This window comes from Aotus nancymaae, unplaced genomic scaffold, assembly GCF_030222135.1.
Source record: "Aotus nancymaae isolate 86718 unplaced genomic scaffold, 86718_ANA_hifiasm-v0.15.2.pri h1tg000040l, whole genome shotgun sequence".
Taxonomy (NCBI): domain Eukaryota; kingdom Metazoa; phylum Chordata; class Mammalia; order Primates; family Aotidae; genus Aotus; species Aotus nancymaae.
Window position 1 is genome coordinate 12633913 of NW_026988454.1, and position 23403 is coordinate 12657315.

The window sequence follows — 23403 nt, forward strand, 5'->3', positions numbered from 1 at the left end:
TATATTATTTCTAAATTTGATCTAATTATTGTAATTAAAAATTCAAATTCAATATTATATTATTTAATCATTTGATGTATAGTATTTATTCAGAATGATTTTATGTTTGTATAATTCTAATTAATGATAATATATAATACGCTAACTTCAAAATTTTTTTTCATTTGAGGAATGAGAACCTTTCTCTAATTCACACAAAGGTGTCCTGTGGGCTAGCAGCAGCCTTGATCTTTCAGCCAACTTCACGACGGAGAATATACTGTTATCATCTCCTTTTTACAGAAAGGGAAGCTTAGAAATATTAAACAATACGACCAACATCACCGAGATAGGAAGTCATGGGGTGAGATTCAAACCCTAGCAGTTTGAGCCAGAGCTCAAGGTAGGCAATGTAACTCTCACTGCTGAATAAAGTTTGAGGAATTTTAGGTATCCCGTCCCCAAAATGACCTTCGATACCATCCTGTCTGGATGGACATTTCTGCCACTGATGCTACTCATTGATTATGCAACAAAAGTGAGTGCATTTCTTCCAGAAGATCACAGTGGTGACAATGGAAGCTGATCAGAGCTAGCAAGATGGAAGAGCCATTCAGCATTGGATTTCTAAAAACATATGTATGTTTCAGGAATCGATGAGAAGCACATTTTAATAAAAAACAGACCTAGATTCAAATTCTGCCTCTGCCACCTACTCAAGAACCCTTCCTCTCAAACTCCTGGTCACCCTCCAGCATACAAAAGCACACCCTAAATGTATCTCCAACCATTCACCTGTCCAAGTCAGGAACCTGGGAATCAGCCTTGACACCTTCCTTTTCCTCCCCACCCCACCTCTTCCCACCCATTCCCCAAAACTGTCCATTTGACTTTGCAAATATCTCACACACACGTTTCTCACTATCTGTACCATTGCCACCCTGGCCACACCATTATCTCACACTAGAATTACTATAATACCCTCTTAACCACTTTCCCTTCGCACACTCTGACTCCACCACTATTTGCTTGTCCCACTGCACCCAGATTGACTTTTCATCTGATCAAGGAAGGCATTCCCTTAAAACCTGTGAATGCAATGCCTGTCATTTCTAAACATTAAACTCTGTCCTAGCCTACAAGATCTTACGCGATGTGCCACCTCTTCTTCTCTAGTCATCTCCTGTGTACAGCAGACCTGGTTTCAGATTCTCAGATACTCCCTCCTACACCAGGGACTTTGCACATGCTTTCTCTTTGGACTACTTAACACCCATGTATCTTTCGATACTCAGCTTCACCATCAGAGCCTCCAGGTATGTGCTCCCTGACCTTGGTCTTTTCCCCATCTCTCTCCTCACGTCTACTGGCCCACGGTCAGATCTGGTCACACTAGCTTCTCCTACACTGCTAGCTTCTCCTACACTGCACATTCTGGTTTTTCCTTCAGAGACTTTACTACAGGTTGTAATTATACATTGATATATGGTTATTATTGGTTAATGTCTGTCTTTTGCCTCGGACTATAAGCTACATGTGGGGAGCGTCCACATTTGCTGTGCTCACCATTTGAATCTCCGTGCTTGGCACAAAGCATAGGTCACCAAATTATTGTTCAATGGCACATAGAACTAGGTAGCTGTGAGTAAATTACTTAAACTTTCCCAGCTTCTCTTTTTCCCAACTGTAAAAAGAGGAGAGGGGAATAACAACAGTGCCTCAAAGGTTTTTGTCAGGCTTAACTAGAACCAGCTAAGTAAAGCACTAAACAGAATAGGCTCATTTACTCACAGCTATTCCTGCTATTATTCCCTGCAATATGCTGTGGGCCATCAGAATTTGTCCTCATTTTAAAATTGCTTCTAGTCTTGTAAAAAAGGAAAACACTCGCATAAATAATTAAAATACTATAGGATAAGAGTTTATCACATTAGCCAACAGGAGGCCTGACCTAAGAGGCTCTGGCCTTCTCGGCATTCAGGGCACCTTCTATCATCTCTCCTTTAGAGACTATCAGGATCCTGCTGCTTGGATCATAAACATGGCATCATCAAGAGATTGGCTCAAACACCATCTCCTCAGTGTAGACCTTCATGATGCTACCAGGAAGAATTAACACCTCATTCGTCCCATGTCCTCCAGCAAGGTATGTGTGTGTATATGTGGGTGTGTGTATGTGTGTCCCTATTAAGAAATTAAAGTTCCTCAAAGGCAAGAATCATCTTTTTCATTTCAACATTCCTAGCCAAATCAACTACAAGAAATGCCCAATTAAGTTTCATTGAATGAATGAATGAATGAATGAGTGAGGGAATGAATGAAAAGAAATAAAATTACATACATGACAGTGGATATACAGAAATGGCAAGCACAGCAAGAGCAAGCAGGCTGCCTGGGGAGGCAGTATGCAAGTCCAGAACCTAGCTTATGCTCAGAGGGCTTTCAAAAGACAGATGAAAGGCAGTGGAGCCTGGGCAAGAGGCAGCCCTAGTCTGTTGACTCTTCAGTCAATTGTAACTTACCTGCTGCCCCCACCACTAGGTCTGCTTTGACATGAGATCTTTAAATGTTGAGGTGGAAAGGGGGAAACCACTTAACTGCTATCTGATTCTTCATCTGTAAAATAGAGCTACTGGCACTGACCTTCCTCATAGAGCTACTGTGTGGGATAATTAATTAATAATTGCAGAATCCTTTGAGAGTATAAAGTGCAACATAAATGCTAAGCGTAATTTCCATACAGTCTCTGCTGGCTCTGCTCAAGCATATTCTGGCCTCGGTGTCTTTGATCTGCTGTTATCACCTGCAATAGAGCAAACAATGCCTTTGTATCATTAAGCAAATGCATAATGAATGCTATTCATTGTAAAAGGTTACTTAGCAATATAACTTTTTTTTTTGCCTTTTGAATGGGGACATCCACCAGTGAGCGGATTATGTAAGTTAATAGCTAATGTATCAAAAGAAAAGAGAGAAGAGAAACAGCCATGACGACCAGAGCAACAGGGCCCAGGCTTTGGCCTTCAGAAGAAACCTGTATCCACCTAGCAAAAGGAGGATAAGGAGTAAATGGAAGAAAACCAGTGGGGATGATGAACAGAAAAGTCAACAATGGGAAATGGCAGACTGTGGCTTAGGCATCCTCCAGCTGTCAGATCTCGGCTTATTGCACAAGACATGACCTGCCACCTTCAGGAGTGTGAACCTCAAGTCCCAGAGAAGAACCTCAAGTCCCTGGATTCCTCCCTTCATGCTCACTGGCGCTTTGGTGGGAAGATTGTGTTTTCCTTTGAATATAACCTTTTCTAGAGATAGAGGTAAGTGGCACTATGATCAGAGCCTTTATCCTCCTCTGCATTCCTAATGCTCAGCTCCCCAGAGAAACGGCCCTCCACCCAATGCAGAGGCAATCACAAGCCCCAGGAGCAATCAGCCCAAGATTCTCAAGGTAAGTGAGACAGCCTGAGAAAGACCACATCATCCCATAAAATGTGAAAAAGCTCACAACTTGTTTATTGGTTCATTTGATTTAATATCAAAAAATTGGAACAGTATTACAATCCCCTTAAGTGTTCCTTTGAGATTTAGACAAAAGAAGTAACATATATTTGCTGATTTGGTTTAGATTTTTGAAGTTTAGACTTCAGTACTCTAGCACAATCTTAAGGTATTTGGTAATTCTACAAGTTTAATTTTTAAATGTTAGAGTTAACTTTTATATCATGCTTTTCAAAAACTATATGAATTTACAATGCACTCCTCTCCCTATATTCCTTTAAATATTACCCAAAACACAACTCTCATATACCCCTCTATGTTTTACTGCCTTGACTACAGGGATTTTATGTCTCTTATTTGGCATTGCTGTTTATTGTCACTTCCCCTATAATTCTGGTTTTTGCTGGCCTGCTTTTTTATTTTATCATTTTGAAAGTCTTTCTTCACTATGCTTAGTTAAGTCAAACTTTGAAACTCTTGGTAAATGCCATAAAATTTTTCTTAACATGGAGCAAGATCGCCACCCAGTGGCATGAGCTTCACTCTATGCATTCTTCCAGATTTTTCCCCTCACGTTTATCTGGACTATAGAAAAGAGGTGTCCTTAAAGAATAGCCCAACCCCTTCATTTTTCAGAGGAGAAAACTGAAGGTCAGAAAGGTTAACATTTGGCCAAGTCAACAATACCACAGTAAGACCCACAATAAGACCCATGCCTTAGGACAGCCTTCAGTCCTCATGTTTTCAACAACTACCTCAGAACTGGAGGTGATCTTCAGAATCAGCCAATCCAAGCCCTCTATCACACAGATGAGGAAACTGAGGCACAGAGAATAAAAATGGCTTCTCAAGGTTTATGGAGCTCACTAAATGGGATAAAACCAAGCTTTATTAACACTTAGCCTGATGCTAATTCTCCTACGTAGACCAATCTTGTTTTAAATATATTTTCCCCCTTGGATTATCGTAATTCCAGTCTTTAATAGGTGACTGTTGTAGATGAGCATAAAATGGTCAACTCTTGCCTTCCTCAAAATGAGTAAGATTACACAACGGGAACCCTCAGAAAGGTAAAATCCACTCTCATTAATGAACTATTCATTGCTGGTATATGCAAATATATTTCACCACTTTTGTTTATACTTAGGTGACAGATTTAAATAAAGGCAATCAGAAATTCTAACTATGCCTTCTTTTTGTCTAAAGAAAATACTCATCTCTGGTTCAAAATGTCTTGATTTTAGAACTTCAATACTTGCATTTGAACATTTCTTTGGCAAGTTAGGGATGACTTCACGTCTTTCAATCCCCTCTCCACTAACTTCAAAGTCCTCTTAATGACGTAAGAAAGATCCACAACATTGAAGATTCCTTATCACTCTAAATAATTTTGAGTTCCTCAACTCTAAGGTGAGTAAGATTCATACAGGGTAACAGATGCTGCCTGGCTTTGCCCCACCCCATATCCCCATGGCCCTCCTGAGTTCATCTGCAGCTGTGGTCCTAGGCAAACTGACAGCTCCCCACCTCCCTCCCTGTATTCCATGCCTGAGGGCTTTGGAGCCTCCCTAGCTTCTGGTGGGACAATGCTGAGTTGGGCTGCACAAAATTTTTCAAAAGATCTCCTGGGATTGAGCCCTAGTTGCCCTGGAGCCCTAACATTAAACTACTCGCTCACCCCTTGAATTGGCCCTTCTTTTCCCATGGCATTTTACCCACTTCCTCACTTGTGCTTGGGATCACCTCTCCAAGAAGCACAATTAAACAAACAAACAACCTGTATCCACATCCTTGCCTCAGTGCCTGATTTTTGGGGGATGCAAACAACTGACTGCATTGTAGAGAAGCCCTGCTTTGCCTTGATGACACAACTCGTCTCTAATAATGGTATCCCAAGAGGTTGTTCCGTCTGGTCTTTCTCCCTGTATACAAGCAGATTAACCAGGAAGTGTGAGAAGTTGAAACATCAGGGCCTTTCACTTGAACAAGCCATTTTCAAACCTTGGCAGGGCCCTAGAAATCTACTCACATGGTATATGCTTTTGTGAAATGTACAAAAGCAAGACATCTTAACCCTAGTCAGTCAAGACCACTGCTCCTTTTCAGGTTGTATTCTGGTGACGGAGAGCACTTTGGGAATCTGGCTAAAGGGGAAATGGAGTTAGAAACACACATTTTAATGGAAATTTGGGAAGATGTTTCAGAACATTTCAGTAAAATAAATGTAAAAATATAGACTCCTGTTGGGAGAATATGGAGTATGCTTTCTGGTATCTTTAAATCGTGTATTTGAAGAACTGAGAGAAAATGTTGATAAAAAGTAACAGAGTAAGAAACAAAAGCAATATAGTGAGCAATAAAATCAATAGAAATTATTCCAATATAAAGAAGTAAACTGCAACAAAAACATTCAGCATATCAAATGCAGTCAGAAGAACAGAGTAAAAATAATGATAGGCTTATGGATTATTTGATAACCCAATTAATAGACACAAGTGAATCATATGAATACACTGGAAAAAATTAAATATCCAAATTTTTGACATCAAATATTGACATCAATGAATAAAATATAAAGTCACAATACTTCACCACAATGAGGACACCTAATGACAAATTGGTTAATGAGTATCATTAATTCAAAGTATTCAACGTAGGATAGCGCACTAGAAAGTTTGAAATGCCCTAAAAACAAACAGATCATATGTGCATAGGTTTTCCAAATTTGAGAACAATCCTAACAATTTTTTTTTTGAGATGGAGTTTCGCTCTTTTCACCCAGGTTGGAGTGCAGTGGCATGATCTCCGCTCACTGCAACCTCTGCCTTCTGGTTTCAAGCAATTCTCCTCCCTCAGTCTCCTGAGTAACTGGGATTTCAGGTGCCTGCCACCACACCCGGCTGATTTTTGTATTTTTAGTAGAGATGGGGTTTCACTATGTTGGCCAGGCTGGTCTCGAACTCCTGACCTCATGATCCACCTGCCTCAGCCTCCCAAAGTGCTGGAATTACAGGCGTGAGCCACCATGCCCGGCAATCCTAACAATTTATATGATATTGCTAACTATGAGTTGTGAAAGCTATAAGAAATGTTTCTAAATTATCAAAAAAAAAAAAGCAAACTGTAATCAATCATGGTAGAGGAAAGACTACATTATCTTTCTGTTTTCTCTATGGAATATATTCCCAAAACATTATCATATAAAGATGAAATTGAAGAGTTTGCTTTTAAAAATGGAAGGGAAAAATTATCGAAGAAGTCTGAAAGTAGTAAATTCAATTAAATATTAGGCTAAACAAAATAAAATGTGTTTATTTACTTTTAAAATAAAAATATTGGATTACTTTTCAGGATGTTGTTATGTTTGTGCTCTTTGTCATTAAGTAGCTGTCATTTCTTGTCAGTCATTTTCTTATTCCAAATAAATGGCTTTGAGATTTAATTTTATATTTATAATGTTGTATTCTTTTTTTTAAAGAAAGCCTCCTAAACTATATAGGCTTCCAGGACCATTTCTTCCCAAAGCTTCCTCTAACAGGGAAGGGCCTTTCTCCTGTAAGAAAATAAAATAAAATAAAATAAAATGCTCTATGCACTTAATACACAAGAAAAGGACATGTACCAGAAGACTCCCAAAAAGCCAATGCATATAAGAGAGTGGGAAAATAGTATACAACCTTTCTCACAGGACACAAATCATTATACTTTATAATAAATTACGTTGAGAGTATATACATTTAAATTACATGCCTACCACATTTGTTAGTTACCTGCACTGCTAGTGGTTCTCAAACTTAAAAAGCAAACAAAAAAAGTTTGTCATCTGAGTTACAAAGATAGTCATGGCAAGTGAATGAAGGAAAACTGACAGAGATCACACATCCAAGTACCATGTTACACTTTTCAGGCTTAGTTTTCAGTCAGTGTTTTACAAACTGCAGGTCATAACTATTACTGGGCAGTAAAAATTATGATAAATTGTAACAATCATTTTTAAAAAAAAATAGTTTAGAAAATAGTTTGTAAAAGATTGCATCACAAATATAGAATGTTTTATCAAATTTCAAGTGCATAGGTGGGTGTGTGTATATATACAGGGTTACAATGTAAAAGGCATTTCTTACTGCGGGTCATGATCTAAAAAGTTTGGGAAAAATACATATGAAGAACAAAGGGTTGGGGCCAGGCGCAGTGGCTCATGCTTGTAATCTCAGCACTTTGGGAGGCCAAGGTGGGCGGATCACTTGAGGTCAAGAGTTCAAGATCAGCCTGTCCAACAGGGTGAAACCCCATCTCCACCAAAAATACAAAAATTAGCTGTGCGTGGTGGCACATGCTACTGGGGAGGTTGAGGGAGAATTGCTTGAACCTGGGAGGCAGAGGTTGCAGTGAGCCAAGATCATGCCATTGCACTCCAGCCTGGGTAAAGAAGCAAGATCCTGGCTCAAAAAAAAAAAATGTTGGCTGCAGATTGAAGCACAAGAGAATAAGAATAACAAGGACAGTTACAAAAGTTTGTTTTGGCAATCTGCAACAAATCATTTCTAAATTCATTGGAATTTGGGAGGCATTTTTCCTATAGAAATAAGAAGTCATTTGGGCAAAAAATGATCCAGAGGAAAAAAGAAAGAAAGAAATAGGAAGTCATTAAAGTAGGCTTTTGTAATTTCACCTAGGAATCCAATCACAACTTAAACATAGTTTAAACTAAAAATAAACTAAATTTTAAACTAAAAACAGTTTAAGTCATGATTGGATTCCTAGGTGAAGCTATAAAAGTCTATTTGACTCATAATACATAAATTATAGTATGTTATGAGGGGGTGTGATGTTAACATATTATGACATGATATAATAAAACATAATGCAAGATAAATGAACTACTATCATTATTATAGTCCTAAGCCAGCACTCCTCTTTCCTTCCCCAAAGTCTCTACCATTTATAAGACTCTTAAGCAAACTGTTTTGAAGTTAATCTAAAATTACAGGATTTCTGCCACAATATCATGTACATAATTTCACAACACAATTTACCATTGTATTATGATAATTCAAGATTGTATATTTTGCACTTCCACTTGATTTGGTATAACTGTTACCTAAACCTTTCTGCTGAATTAGAACCACTGACCCTTCTTCATTCCCATCCCCAAAAAGAACAAGAAAGTTGTCAAATAGGCTAAAATGAATAGTTTCAAAGTGGGCAATGGTAAGATCAAATGGTGCACTCGTGTTAAGGTATAACATTTGTAATTCTGCCCTTAAGATAAATTTCCAGTGTTAAAATTATCAATGCCTCTAAATAATGAAGCAAAAAAATAATTAATATGCAACAGCCAAGCTCAACAAAAATCTGCAGAAGGAAAAATCATCTTCTCATGAAAGGTACAGAACAATAAATAAGCAGAAATCCTCTGAGCTTACTTTGTCATATGTTACAACAACAATAAGGGAACTATATCGGATGGTTATTTGATTTCAATACCATAAGAACGCTTATTTTAATACCATACAGTTTGTATGTTGATTATATATAGCTTGATCTATGTCTACCAGATGAGCGTGTTCAGACAGGAAGAGAGAAGAAGAGAATTAATGAATTTATGAAACAACTTCAGTGTGTTAGGCACTATATTTGGTCTATTACATGCATTGTCTTATGAAGTGTAATGAGACATAACATATATTTTGTAAAGCTATCAGGCATCTATTACCATTCTCATGTTACAGTTAAAGCAGCTACATAGGTTTTCTGTGGCTGATGTAACAAATTACCATAGACTGAGTGGCTCAAAACAACATGAGTGTATTATCCTACCATTCTGTCGTTTAGAGGTCTGAAATGGCTCTCACTGAGCTCAAATCAAGATGTCAGCAGGACTGCCTCCCTTTCTGGAAGCTCTAGGAGAGAATCAATTTCCTTGCCTTTTCCAGCTTCCAGAGGATGCTCAATCTTCCTGCCTCTTGAACCTCTCCGTTCTTCTTCCTCCATCTGCAAAGCCAGCAACATCAGGCCAAGTCCTTCTCACACTGTCGTCTCTCTGGCTCTCTCTTCCAATTCTCTTTTCCACTTTTAAGGACTCGTTATTGCAATGGGCTCACGCGCATAATCCAGCATCATTCCTTATCTATTTTTTAAGAGTCTTGTTCTGTCGCCAGACTGGAGTGCAGAGGCGCAATCTCGGCTCACTGTAACTTCCCCTTCCCTGGTTCAAGCAATTAGCCTGCCTCAGCCTCCCGAGTAACTGGGACTACGGGCACATGCCACCGTGCCCAGCAAATTTTTGTATTTTTAGTAGAGACGGGGTTTCACCATGTTGGCAGGATGGTCTCCATCTCTTGACCTCGGGATCCGCCCACCTTGGCCTCCCAAAGTACCAGGAGCCACCACACCTGGCCTTCCCTATCTTAAAGTTAGCTGACCGGCAAGCTACACTCCATCTGCAACCTTAATTCTCCTTTGCCATGTAACCTCACATATTCACATTTTCCAGACATTAGAATGTGAACATCTTTGGGGGCCATTATTTTGCTTACCACAAAAACTAAGCTCCAAAAAGATCAGGTAGTTTGCCCAGTCACATAAGTAAAAGGAGGATGGAGGCTGGATTTTTACCCAAGTTTTCTTAACTCCAGCACCCCTGCTCTATTCATTACAGTTTTCTGTGTAGTTTGTGTCTAAAACTGGCAACAATCTCCATGGCTTGGGTCTGATCAGGAAACATATCTTGGTGCCGGGCACCCTCCTGGTGCTGCATACACAAAGATGAATAAAATACATTGCTTTCTTTGAAGAGCTGAGAGTCTGACAAAGGAGGCCCTGACATTATATCATATTACAATGCAGTATATGATGATGCGAGTTACTACATTGCCAAATGCAACATGCATTCTGCTGTGTTTATGAATGTAGCACAACAGGACCTCGGAGTGGAAGGGATCAGGACCAGAGCGGAGAGTGTGACAAGACGGTGGTCAATAAATATCAAAAAATTTCTCACAAGGAGTCACACTTGTGTTGGACCCAGAAAAATGAATAGGATTTCGTCCAACAAAGCAGATAAAGAAAGTTGCAGAGGCATTCTTGTCGAGTAGCAGGTCTCCGGATATGCTAAGGAAATAAAGGAAGGCGTGATAGAAATGCAAGTAGAAAGGAATTTAGACCCAGATTGTGTCAGACCCAGAGTGGCACAGTAAGAGGTCTGAACATTCTCCCTTTAAGTGGAAAAAGGGAAAAATTTTAAGCTAAAGAGGAGCATGAGCTGGAGAAAGAGATCTAATTTAGAAACATAAGCTTCTTGGAAAGGCTAATGTGATGGTTTCATCATAAGGGTTCTTGGGAAGAAGTATAAGATAGTCTACAAAAAGATCTATCCAGGACTTTTAAAAGTTTGAAAACAGCTATAATTTTTGGAGTTGCATATTCTTATAGAAAATAAAGTGTACCCTAACTAACCAGAGGAAGTCATTTTCATTCATTTATTTAGCAAATATGTATTAAACATCCATTGTGTAACAGAATTTTTTCTAGGTAAACAATTGGTTCACTTTAGTGAACAAACAGATACTGCCCTGTTTTCATGGATCCTGCATTTTAGTAGAAAACACAGACATATACACAGAAAAACAAATAAGCAACAAAAATAATAACAAAAATAAAGGGTAATTGTACCAAAGGAGCAAACAAGACTGAGATGAAGAGTCACAGAAGAGGTAGTGAGACCCTTGAGTAGAAACAGTACTGACTGATACTTGGCCTGAATGTATCAAATGGCCATACTATATTAGTTACAATATTGAATTAGAACACAGCCACACCTGCCAAAAATACATGCTCCCAGCCTCCCCAAAAAACCCCCTACTGGTGCCTGAGTCATAATGGATTCTCCTTAAGACTTCCTAGCAAAACCTTAAGGAGAGCTTGTCAAAGGTCAAATTAGGTTCTTCTCTTGTTAGAATTTGTCAAGAAAAGCTCTAGCTGAAGAGGTCACCTTGAAGTTGAGACAGAAAAAGAAAAGGCGATAGCCAGCTGAAGAGTGGGAGGTGATCATCCCAGGCAGAGAAAACTGTATATGCAAGAAGAGAGAGGAAGAAAGCACTTGGCATGTTTGAGGAATTGAAAGAGGACCAGCATGGCCACAGCTTATCTTTGGGAAGGTGGAGCTAAATGAGGTTGGACATAGGTTTTTTAGGCCATAGCAAGGGATTCGATTTTTATTTTAAATGCAATGGGAGGTCCCTGAAGGGTTGTATGCAGATAAGTGAAGTGATCCAATTTCCACTTTTAAAGATCATTTTGCTGCTGCATATAAGAGTAGAACAAGATTGAAAGCTCTTGTGGGAATGAATGTGAAAGATGCTGGCAGTAGAACTGGAGAGAAGTCAAGTGTGAGATCTGTTGTTGAGATAGGATTTTGGGAATTGATGATGGTATGGGATATAGGTGTTGGAAAGATCATTGATAAAGGTGGTGATATCAGATAATAGATTTTCAATGTAGACAAAACAGCCATGTATTGGAAGAGCATGCCATTTAGGACGTTCATAGCTAGAGAGGAGAATTCAATGCCTGACTTCAAAGCCGCAAAGAACAGGTTAACACTCTTAATAGGGGCTAATGAATCTGGTGACTTTATGTTGAAACCAATGCTAATATGTCATATTAAAAATTCTACGGCAAGTAAGAATTATGCTAAATCTAATCTACTTGTGCTCTATACACAGAACAACAAAACCTGGATGACAGTACATCTGTTTACAGCATGGTTACTGAATATTTTAAGTCACTGTTGAGACCTACTGCTCAGAAAAAAAAAAAAGATTGTTTTAAAATACTACTGCTCACTGACAACACACCTGGCCACCCAAGAGCTCTGATGGAGATATACAAGGAGATTAATATTGTTTTCACACTTGCTAACCATTTAATATCCATTCTGCAGCCCACGAATCAAAGAGTAATTTTTACTTTCAAGTCTTATTATTTAAGAAACACATTTTGTAAGGGTATAGCTCCCCTAGACTATAATTCCTTTGATGGATCTCGGCAAAGTAAATTGAAAACCTTCTACCAAGAATTTACCATTCTAGATGATATTAAGAACATTCATGATTCAAGGAGGATACTAAAATATCAACATTAACAGAAGTTTGGAAGAAGCAGATTCTAACCTTCATAGATGACTTTAGGGGGTTCAAGACTTCAATAGAGGAAGTAATGGCAGATGCAGTAGAAGTAGCAACAGAACTGGAATTAGAAGTGAAGCCTAAAGATACAACTGAATTTCTGCAATCTCATGATAAAACTTGAACAATGAGGAGTTGCTTCCTAGGAATGAACAAATAAAGTTATTTCCTGAGATGGAATCTACTCCTGGTGAAGATGCTGTGAACACTGTTGAAATGTCAACAAAAGATTTAGAATATTACATAAACTTAGTTGATAAAGCAGTAGCAGAGTTTGAAAGGACTCATTCCAATTTTGTAAGAAGTTCTACTGTGGGTAAAATGCATTGTCTGCTACAGAAAAATCTTTCACAAGAAGAGTTAAATGATGCACTAATACATTGTTGTCTTATTTTAAGAAACCACCACCTTGATCAGTTAGCAACTATCAAGTCAAGGCAAGACCCTCTACCAGCAAAAAGGTTAACATTCACTGAAGGGTCAGATGATCGCTAGCATTTTTTCAGCATAAGGTAGTTTAAATTAAGGTATGCACATATTTTTTGTAGACATAATGCTATTGCATACTGAATAGACAAAAACAGAATGTAAACATACCTTTCATATGCACTGGGAAACCAAAAACTTCATCTCTCTCACTTTATTTTGGTGGTCTGGTTCTGAACCCATAGTATCTCAAAGGTGTGCCTATATAATAAAGGTGAATTATTTTATAATGCCGTTAGCATATTTTCTTCATTCACAAAAAGGTTTGTTTTACTGTATAATAGGAAAAAGCCCTACCCACAGCTACCTGAGTCAAAAGAGTTGTCCATCCTCGACACCTCATTAGGATACTTGACAATAACTCACAAATCTTTGGGGACAATGAGCAGGCTTTCAAATACTGCTTGAAATGGGGATAAACACTGTATTTTCAAAAATAGTGTAAGCGTTCCATGATTCCCTCAGGCAATTAGCTTGTGTTGTTGCCATAAGTTGCCCTACTTCTATCCCCACAGAATAAGCATTTGGTCCGTCTGCTCAGTTACATTTTTCCTTCTTTCCTCTAGGTAGGTAACTAGATTCCTTTGTGAACAGTGGGCATCAAAGAGCCATTAAAAAAAAAAAAAACCAAATATGTGCAAAAATGCAGCTCTTAATATTTCTCTGGAGCATTGAATCATATTATATGTAATTATAAAATACTATCAGAAAAGGGCACTTTACATACCATAATAGTCATTTTATAAAGTTCAATTTGGCAATTCCAAGCCACATTTAATTTTCTCTGAAAATTCCCACATGGCAGGAAGATATTGCTCTCTGCAGCTTTCAAGTCTTTTTCAGGGAATAGTAAAATGACAACCTTTTAGAATTAGCACTTTTTCTATAAATAGGCATTAAATTACACCAAATAAAGTCACATATGCATTTTTATTAAAATAAATATTAAAATAATAAGTAATTTTCCTATATAACCATTCTGGGATTTATGCAAATTAGAATTCTGCAATATAGTTTAATATGAATCATTTGTAGTTCTTCATCTTCACTGACAGGTGGGGCTAGTGATTTCTGTATTAATTATAATATTTTAGCATATTAAAATCTGTATCTAGATGAAGCAGACACTTCAAAGCTTCAAAACTGATGAAACTGCATACCTCTCTTTTAAGGGATAAAACCATTTGCATTAATATGTGAAATACACTACTAAAACACCCCCTGCTGATTTCTTAGGCTTTTGCAGGGAGTTATGCATAATTTTCTGAAAATTAAAAACTGAGGATTAGATATTTATGATGATAAAAATTGGATCTCAAGAACTATTAAAAACTTGGAAGATTCTCCTAAGCTGGAATTTTTACCTCAGGTCAAAAATTAACACATACCAGAGGTTAATAAAAAGCACAGTGGAGTCAGAAGATCTAAACTCAGTTCCACCACTTACTGGCACTGTGCTATGGTCTGAATGTTTCCTAAAATTCACATGCTGAAACTAAATCACCAATGTGATAGTATATTGATAGGGAGGCCTTGAGGGGGTGATTAATTTTTTGAGAGTAGAGCCCTTATGATTAGCTGGAGGGAATTAGCTAATCCCTTTTCGCCTTTCTGCCTTTGGACATGTGAGGACATGACATTCCTCTTTTCCCGGGGATGCAGTGACAAGATGCTATCATCTTGTGATAGAGAGAGTAGCCTTCAGGCACCAAACTTGCCAGCTCCTTGATCTTGGACTTTCAGACTCCACAACTGTGAGAAGTAAATTTCTGTTCTTTATAAATTACCCAGTCTCAGATATTTTGTCATAGCAGCAGGAATGAACTAAGACACACTGTGACAATGAGTTAGTCACTGAATACCTTTGTGAACCTACATCACAGAATTGAAATGAGAATTAAGTAATAAAGGAAGGTGCTTTAGAAATAAGAGGTCATAATCTAACAAATGTCAGTTATTGAAGATGGCATGATATAAGCTATCCATAAATTCATTTTAGATCTGGGGGAAAATTATCAGGAACCTACAAATTCTCCATGCAAAGCTGTTTTGCTCATTTAGATTTTAGTTTGTTTTTATGTTGACGTTAATCTTTTAAAAACCTCATGTGAATATATTCGGGGTCATCTGAATATCCTCTTTATATCGGTCATGCAACGTGTGTATTCATGATAGCATTAGTGTCAAATAATTCAAATTTACTTGTTTCCAAGCTACTGCAAACAGATGCAGGCAGACTTAATATCATCTTCCATGTTCTTCCAAAAGAAAGACAAGCGACAATGGCAAAAATTTTGAACAAAGATTTGGTAATAGTTTGACTCCAGAAAACTAACGAGAACATTCAGTCATTACATGGCACACCATATCGCTGGTAGGCTGAACCTTAAAAACAACAACAAAAAGGAATTCTACCAGTCAGCACTAAGTGTAGAGATTCAACAATGTTCATCATTATCAATTAATAAGAGCATTTGTATTGGTTTTGCATATATTTATTGCAATTGTTTTAAAGTCACATGAAAGCTGTAAGCTTATGTTTACACCTAGATTTGCATTTCTATATATTTAAATGTTACAAAATTAATATATATTAACTTAAAAATAATAAGCTGATACTTGAGTGTGGCTAGTGAGATCAGAACTCAGAAAAGACACAACTCAGGTTGTCTTCTCTCTGGTACTTTGCCATCTGATTCTGGGCAAGTCAAATGACCTCACCTCCCCTATTTTTTCACAGCAAACTAAGGATAATAATCTCATTCACATAAGGCCATTGTGAGGAGTAGGGAAATAACGAATACAACGGTGAATGAATGCCTTCTCAGGTATAGAGTGTTGTGGACAATAAGATTTCTGAATCAAGAGTTTGTACTTTCAGTCCGCATTTTGATGCCACATTCAGCAAATCTCCTTACCTCTATGACAGTCATCACTATTTTTTAAAGCTATGAGATTATCTCAGTTCCTTTTAAAATAGCTTTTATAGAAAGTGGTTGAGTTTTCCACCGGAATTTCAAAGCACTCCTCATTTCTATAGCATACCCATAGGTACTTCATTTTTCCATTGGCTTTTTAAAAAACTTACTAACAAAAAGTTTTAGATTCATTTGTGATCAATGCAGCAATGTGTAAATTATAAGCAGGGTTGAAAGAGCAAAATTCTCCAACCTATCAGAGAGACTTTAATATTTTTCTTTGCTTCGTTGTTTTATCTGGTATAATGGAAGGATAGAACTCATATTTGAGTCTTCTCTCTTAGCTGTAATCCTAGCAAATCAAATGACCTCTTTACACTGGCCAATTATTCATCTGCCAAATAATTATATTATAATGGCCACCACTGATCACTTACCCAATGCCATGCGTGCACTATGTTCTGAATGTGCACACCAGGCGATCTCTCTCAGTGCTCACAATTTTTAGAGAGACGTTAGGTCCATTTAACTGATGAAAAAACTGAGGCTGAGCGAAGTTAGAAACCCGCCATGCAGCATCTGCAGAGCCGAGGTTCTAAAAACACCTCACCATAAGAAAGAATTGCTAACAAACAATAGCTTAGCCTCTAAGCACCCGCTTTTCCTCTAATATTCACAGATGTGCTTTTGGAACGTCTAAGGGCCGGAAACCCCTGGGAACTTCACGGCGGGAATAAACCGGGGGCACCAAATCTCAAAGCAACTCCCCCGAAAAACCCCACCCTGCTCAGACCCCGCCTCGTCCTGCCCTCCTGGGCGCCCTCTCTACTGCCCGCCCCGGAGAAGCCTCGCCCACCCTGCTCCTCCACCGCCCTCGCGTCCGGAAGCCGCCGCGCACCCAGCCTGCTCTGCGCTCAGCGGGACGTAGCGCATGCGCTCTCAGAACGCCGGATTTCCTGTCCGCGGTTATCGTTTCCGGCGGGGTAAGTCTGAGGCGGGACTTAGGTCTCGCAAGTTCTTTCTTTGGGAGTTGTTTTCGGAGCGGCGGGGAAGGCCGCGAGTGAGAGACAGGGTTGGCTGGCGCTTGCCGGGGCTTATGGCTGCCTCCGGGAAGCTCAGCACTTTCCGTCTCCTGCCATTGCCCTCGATTCGAGAAATCATTAAGTTGTTCAGACTGCAAGCAGCGAAGCAGCTATCACAGAATTTCCTCCTGGACTTGAGGCTGACAGGTGGATGGCTTAGCCGTGCTTTCCGGATGTCTCCCATGTGTCCCTGGGGGCGTGGGCCAGGGGGGTCTCGCACGGGCCGGGTGGGCGGGTGTCCAGGCACTAGCATGGTCAGGTCCTTCGACCTGATTGTATCAAAAGAACTCCGGTCCAACCCCCCGGGAGACATGTGAAGTGCGTTGATTGCTCACACAACTCCGCGTTCAGGGTAGTGTAGCCTGAAGGCAGGCGGCGTAGACGCCGAGCTCATTAGGGGAGGAAGGGTTCGTGTGTCGTGAAAGGCATTGGTGAATATTGGAATCTAGGTCTCTATGAAATCCATCATTCTGAAATGGTACACCACAGGCTGACTGGACTTGCTTTATATGCAGCTTAAAGTTATCAGAATTTAAATTGGTGCGACGATTTTATCAATAACTTGGTGAAAAGAGTATCCCTCGTAGGATTCGTTATTTAAACGTTTACCTGTTGCGTCTAAGAAATCCTCGAGGGTGCTAATATTCATAAGTACATACTACACAAGCAACGTTGTGCCGGTGCAGGAAATAGGATATGGGCGTGAACAGGCGGTGTTTCCTAGAGGAGCTTACTTTTAGCAAGTTTACATTCCCACACCTAATAAAGTCACTTTTTATGAGGTGTAACTTATATGCAATAAAATTCACCAGTTTGAAGTGCTCAATTTGATGAGTTTTGAAGAATTATTAGTATATGTTCGTTTAACCACCATCACCTTTGCTTAGTGATGTTCTCTTCTATGAGATGAGATTGCAAAAATATATTACAAATATGTCCACTAAGTCACTGCTGGAGTACTTAGGTTTTGGGATTTTCATATTTCATTCTATTAGGCCCCATTTCAGAAGTTGAAAGGAGCAGTAAATCACACCCAAAAAGTTCATTTTCAGTTAAATGAAGCACACTCCAGAAAACATAAAATGTTTTATTTCTTGGACATGGAGAATCTTTATTCTGCCTGTAGCAGTATGACTTTGGGTAAAATAATTTAACTCTTTTCTCGTCTTTTAATTGGAAGAAGGGCCTACTCCTTTAAAGGATTACCCACTCTAAAACTCTTTGGTTCTAGTACTAACTAGTGCCAGCCTTTTCTACTTGTTACTAGCCACCTTCTAAATATAAATCACCACTCTCAAGGCAGAAGTTATAGGTCTGTCTATTTTTAGAAATCCTACATATACATTTTCTCATGAGACTTTATCGTCAGGAGTAAATTTCAAATTCTAGGTAGTATCCACTCTGTCTATGGGAACCAAAGTTAAGGGAGATTAGGGTACTTACTTACCTGAGGTTAGACACTCAGGCAGAAGAGAGCAAGATTGAAATCCAAGCTCCTTGATTTGTTAGTGCTTCTTTAATACTCATTTGTATTTGAATGTGCCTGAAAAGTTTGAGATCAGAAACCTGCCTACTGTTGTAGCTCTCCATTTTAAAAAATAAGAATATTATATTCATTCCATAATGTGCTTAATGTGTCATTCCTGTTCCCTCTTAGAGGCATTCGCTTTAGAATTTATACCTGTACTGAAGTCCATAACCTTGTCGAAGTGAAACAATAGACAAGGAAACTGAAAAGTTAAGAGAAATTAAATTGGGATAGGAGTCCTTGGTTAACATATAAGGATTAGGTGAGAATGTGTGTACATCACTCTTAACAGATAAGATGGTCAGTGGATGCTAATTCCCTCCCTGTTAAAAGACTAAACCATTTTTGAATGGTTGAGAAACTAGTTTCTGCTTTTTAGCCCACAGAGATATGTTGTTGATAACAAGCAAAAATAGGACTGTGAACACTTAGAAGAAGTGCTAGTATGTTTTTAGTGACTAAATTTCCCCTACCCTAGGAAGACCAGTTCCTTGGATTTCCATATCTCGAACTCACTAAGACCATCCCATTGCATGTTTTTCCAGATGTGATGATTGGTTGCACTGAGTCAAGACTCTCCTTTTTTATGATGTCTTAAGGACTACTAACTTGAATTTGATTAAAAAATTAATTTTTCCTTAATAACATGCATGTTTGCAAAGCTTTAAAAACCCTCAACTGCTCAATTTAACTTTTTTTGTGAAAATGAGTAAGAATTCAAATTTCTGAAAATGTTATGATCTAAGAATTGCCATATTGACCACCAACGAGATGTCTCCAGATAAAAATGGAGACTTCCAGCACTTTTTGCTTTTGGATTTCACTAGCAATACTGAAGATTCTGAATGTGAAACTAGTGTTGCTTATTCAAATATTCAGTGTTCCACAACTGTAGAAAAGTGCTGTGTGCTTATACAGTCTGTTCTTAGGAGTTGGTTAGTTTCAAATCAGTTTGAAAGAAATTTGCACAGAATAAATAGAAACCACAATATTAGCTAAATTTAAGTTAAGAAACTTTGTCATGATAATCCTGTTTTTGTTAAGGGACTGGTACAGTTCAACAGTGATGTGGTAGCATATTGAATGGCCACTTTATGTCAATTTAGGTAGAGAGATAGTCAAATAAATATTATACTTAAGATCAATTGATTGGGTAATGGCTGAATTTTCATAGAAAATGTTTCTCTCTAAATTTCATACGTTGAGATTTGCCAAGTTAATTGAGATAACTAAAACTCTTTTTCCTCCAGATAAAATTGTAAGGAAAGCTGGCAATCTGACAGATGCTTACGTTTATGAAGTCGGCCCTGGGCCGGGGGGAATCACAAGATCCATTCTCAATGCCAGTGTTGCTGAACTTCTGGTGGTTGAAAAGGACACTCGATTTATTCCTGGATTACAGGTGAGATCCTTAAAGTGTCTTCTTTGGGAGGCAAAAGCTGAATTTAAATCTTTATGTCATGATGCTTAAACGTCAGGGTATCTAAAGATTATGTAGGTTGTCCCTCAACTACAGATCCCCAAGGCCCCATTCCAGAGATTTTGATTCTGCCGTCTGGAGAAATTTAGAAATCTCCATTTTTTTTAACAAGCACTCCCAGATGGTCTGTTGACTACACCTTGAATAAACCTGCTTTACACATTTATGCTAAACAAACTTGTTTTCTGTGATTTTTTTTTTTTAACTCTACTAATAGCTGTGCAAGCCATGGCCCATTCCTTCAGAAATAAACATAAATAATGGCCAGTAATGACTCATTGTTATGACTTTTGAGAACTCCGTTTAGGTTCAAAAAAGCATTTCCACAAACAAAGGATGAATAACACATATGCACGCTTTTCATCATGAGAGACTAATTATTAAGCTTAAGCATTCTTTTATAAGAGAATTTTTTTAAGTGAAGGAAGTTGTACCACTGCACTTTTATAGATTTAGGATGAGGTTTACATGAAATGATGTATGCATCTTTAACATATAGGTACTGTTATTGTATGAGAAATAAAAGTTGAAGGAACTGGGCATGTTTCAGCTAGAGAAAAGAGGCCCTGGGTAAGGATGTATACGGCTGCATATTCAAGGCTGGTGGTGGATAGAATAAGCTTGTTTTGATCTTCTCTAAGAAAGAACTAAAACAGACCAGCCTGGCCAACATAGTGAAACCTTGTCTCTACTGAAAATACAGAAAAACATTAGCTGGGCTTAGTGGTGCATGCCTGTAGTCTCAGCTACCTGGGAAGCTGAGGCAGGAGAATCGCTTGAACCCAGGAGGCAGAGGTTGCAGTGAGCCAAGATTGCGCCACTGCATTCCAGCCTGGGTGACAGAGAGAGACTCAATGTCAAACAAACAAAAAAAAAACTAAAACAAATAGGTGGAAATTGAGGGAGGCAGGATTCAGGATTTGAAATAAGAAGGAACTTATTTTTTTTTAAAACGTTGGCAGTGAAATAGATTGTATCAGGGATCTTGTAAAAGGATTTCCTCGTAGGGGGGCACTTAATGACTTAAAGGCCTTAGTTTGATTTCTCCCTAATTCTGAAAGAGCCCTGAACCTTTGGCTCAAATGAACAAGCAATTTACTATGTGACTGTAATAGAATAATGAAATTATCCACATTATTGCTTCCATACAGAAGGACAAATGGATGTAAAATTAGTACATTCTAATACTAACTTGTGTATATATTAATGGAAAAATGTTAATTTATGTCAAAACAGTTTGAGAAATTATTTTTGAAAATTTAGAACTTTTTGTGTATGTATCTGATTTTTAAGAAACCTAGCAGTTTTTTCCTAATTTTGCTTTATCCAGTTTTTATGCTTAAAAACTTACATATTTTCTTTTATCTAGTTTTGCCTGTCTATACTGACAGAATTGGTTTCAAATTTTAAACTTTGACTTAGTCACATGGCACATATTCCTTGATCAAATGTGGAATTTAATAGTGAGTTTTGTTTTTAACTGTATTCTAATTTTAAGAATTATCCATCAGTTGGAGGTAGACATGGGAATATTATTATTTGGGGTGAGATCATGAGATTATGAAAAGAAACTGAATAACTGTATAATCCCCATCGGGTTTATTCACGTAGCCCTTTTTGGACATAGGCAATACTCACCCTTTTTTGCCCTTCAGAAGACTTATTGTTCCTCAAATCTCACCATCCGTTGTGTTGATTCTTTCTTAGCAGGCCAGGGGGTGAACCAAATTTCCATTCATTCCCACATATTCTCCTCTCTGATCTGAACAAAAGATCTTGGAAGGCAGACTGTTTAAAAGAGTGACTGCCACCCTTCTCTTCTCAATTTCCCCCAAGCCCGTAAGTCGCTGCATTCCTAACCCCAGCCTTGTTTCGTCTCGTTTCATTCATCATCATCTGATGTACTATATATATGTTCTTCCCATTTGTTATCAGACTCACCTGTCTGGAGTAAGTAACATGAGGGTGGAGATTTGTGCCTGTTTTGTTCCCTGCTGTACCTCTACCTTGCATAACAGTGCCTGGAACATAGCAGGTGTTCAGTAAATGTCTCACATAAGAAACAAAAAGGTTGACTGGCTATTTCTGTATCTGTGTATGTAAGTACCGAGACCAGCTCGGCCATAGAGACCCCCACCCAGGCAGCGCTGAAGGTATTAAGAAGCAGACACCCAGATAGAACAAAGCGGGACTGTCCGGGGACCAGCAGCCTTCCGAGCTGAAAGCCTCAGGGGGCTGACAGCATTCCGGGCTGAAGGCCTCGAGCAGAATCTGACCCACATACTTAGTCTCTCTAAACAGGTGTTTATTATTAACAAACAGGTGTTCTGTGTTTTCTCATAGAACCACGATAAACTAGGTAGGCAGCTGGTGCCTGCTTACCACTGATGAAGGACAAACCAGAAAGTCAGAAAGTGTTCTCCACAAGGGAGCTACAGGGGCAGGGTCACATATCCCATGCTTAAAGAATTGTTTTAACTGGTAGATGATATAAATACTCTGTCCTGCTACTTTACAGTGCCCCAAGTAGTTTTTCACTGTGTGGGGGTGGGGGGATTGGGGAAGGGAGGGTGGCTAGGTTTTCCTTGCCATCGTTCTTAGCAAACAATATGTTTTATCATACACTCAGCATTTTTCAACATGTATGCGTATATATATCTCTCATATTAGAAAACTTAATGTATCATTCAATAGTGAAAGTAAATATTTGTGTAGCATTCCTCTTTTTTCTAAATGTGAAAGCTGATTTCAAGTTAAATTACTCTTCAGGGAAACTATATTTGACTTCTCATTTGTTTTCAGTAGAAGCAAAATAATTCTTTGAATCTTATATGCAGGAAAGGAATTTGCCTTAAAAAGAAATGTTGAGTACTAAAATATCAAATAGGCCTTTTTTTCCCCAGTAAGGAATGTTTCAATATGTAAAACTCCTTTCTTTTAGAGGTACTAAATTAATCATAAAACTGAGTAGAAGCAGAAAGAAAGTGATCTATTTTAAGGATTCCATTTTAGTGATTTCTAAGCTAATAGAATTACTTTTTAAAGAAATTGTAATAATTTATAAAATACCTTCTAGCTGAAAGCCTGTCATTTGTAGCTTAGTTCAGTTCCTACAGTTTTTTCGTGAGGCAGCTTAGGGGAAAGAAAAACTAGTGCTAACATAAAGGTTTCACTGACAGCACATTATAAAGGTAAGAAAACATGTCTAGTATGTTTAGTATAGTTTTGTGGTAAAGACAGACTT

General features: G+C 38.4%; 1 protein-coding gene and 1 long non-coding RNA gene across 4 annotated transcripts in view; one reads left to right on the forward strand and one right to left on the reverse strand.

Annotated features, from left to right (window-relative positions):
• The window catches only part of LOC110568098 (uncharacterized), an 82440-nt gene extending 65617 nt beyond the window's left edge, over nucleotides 1–16823 (reverse strand). The window contains exons 1-2 of the long non-coding RNA XR_002478430.2: nucleotides 16507–16823; nucleotides 13263–13352 (exon numbers count right to left, since the gene is read on the reverse strand). This is a non-coding gene — a long non-coding RNA (uncharacterized LOC110568098). The remainder of the gene's footprint in view (nucleotides 1–13262; nucleotides 13353–16506) is intronic.
• Nucleotides 16824–17094: 271 nt separating this feature from the next.
• The window catches only part of TFB1M (transcription factor B1, mitochondrial), a 57546-nt gene continuing 51237 nt past the window's right edge, over nucleotides 17095–23403 (forward strand). The window contains exons 1-2 of one of the 3 annotated variants that reach the window (XM_012451866.3): nucleotides 17095–17298; nucleotides 19930–20081. In XM_012451866.3, coding sequence (XP_012307289.2) covers nucleotides 17166–17298; nucleotides 19930–20081 — 285 coding nt within the window. In that variant the 5' untranslated portion in view covers nucleotides 17095–17165. Of the gene's footprint in view, nucleotides 17299–19929; nucleotides 20082–23403 lie in introns of those variants that run through there. The other 2 variants (XM_064360530.1, XM_064360529.1) reach the window with 2 other exon arrangements.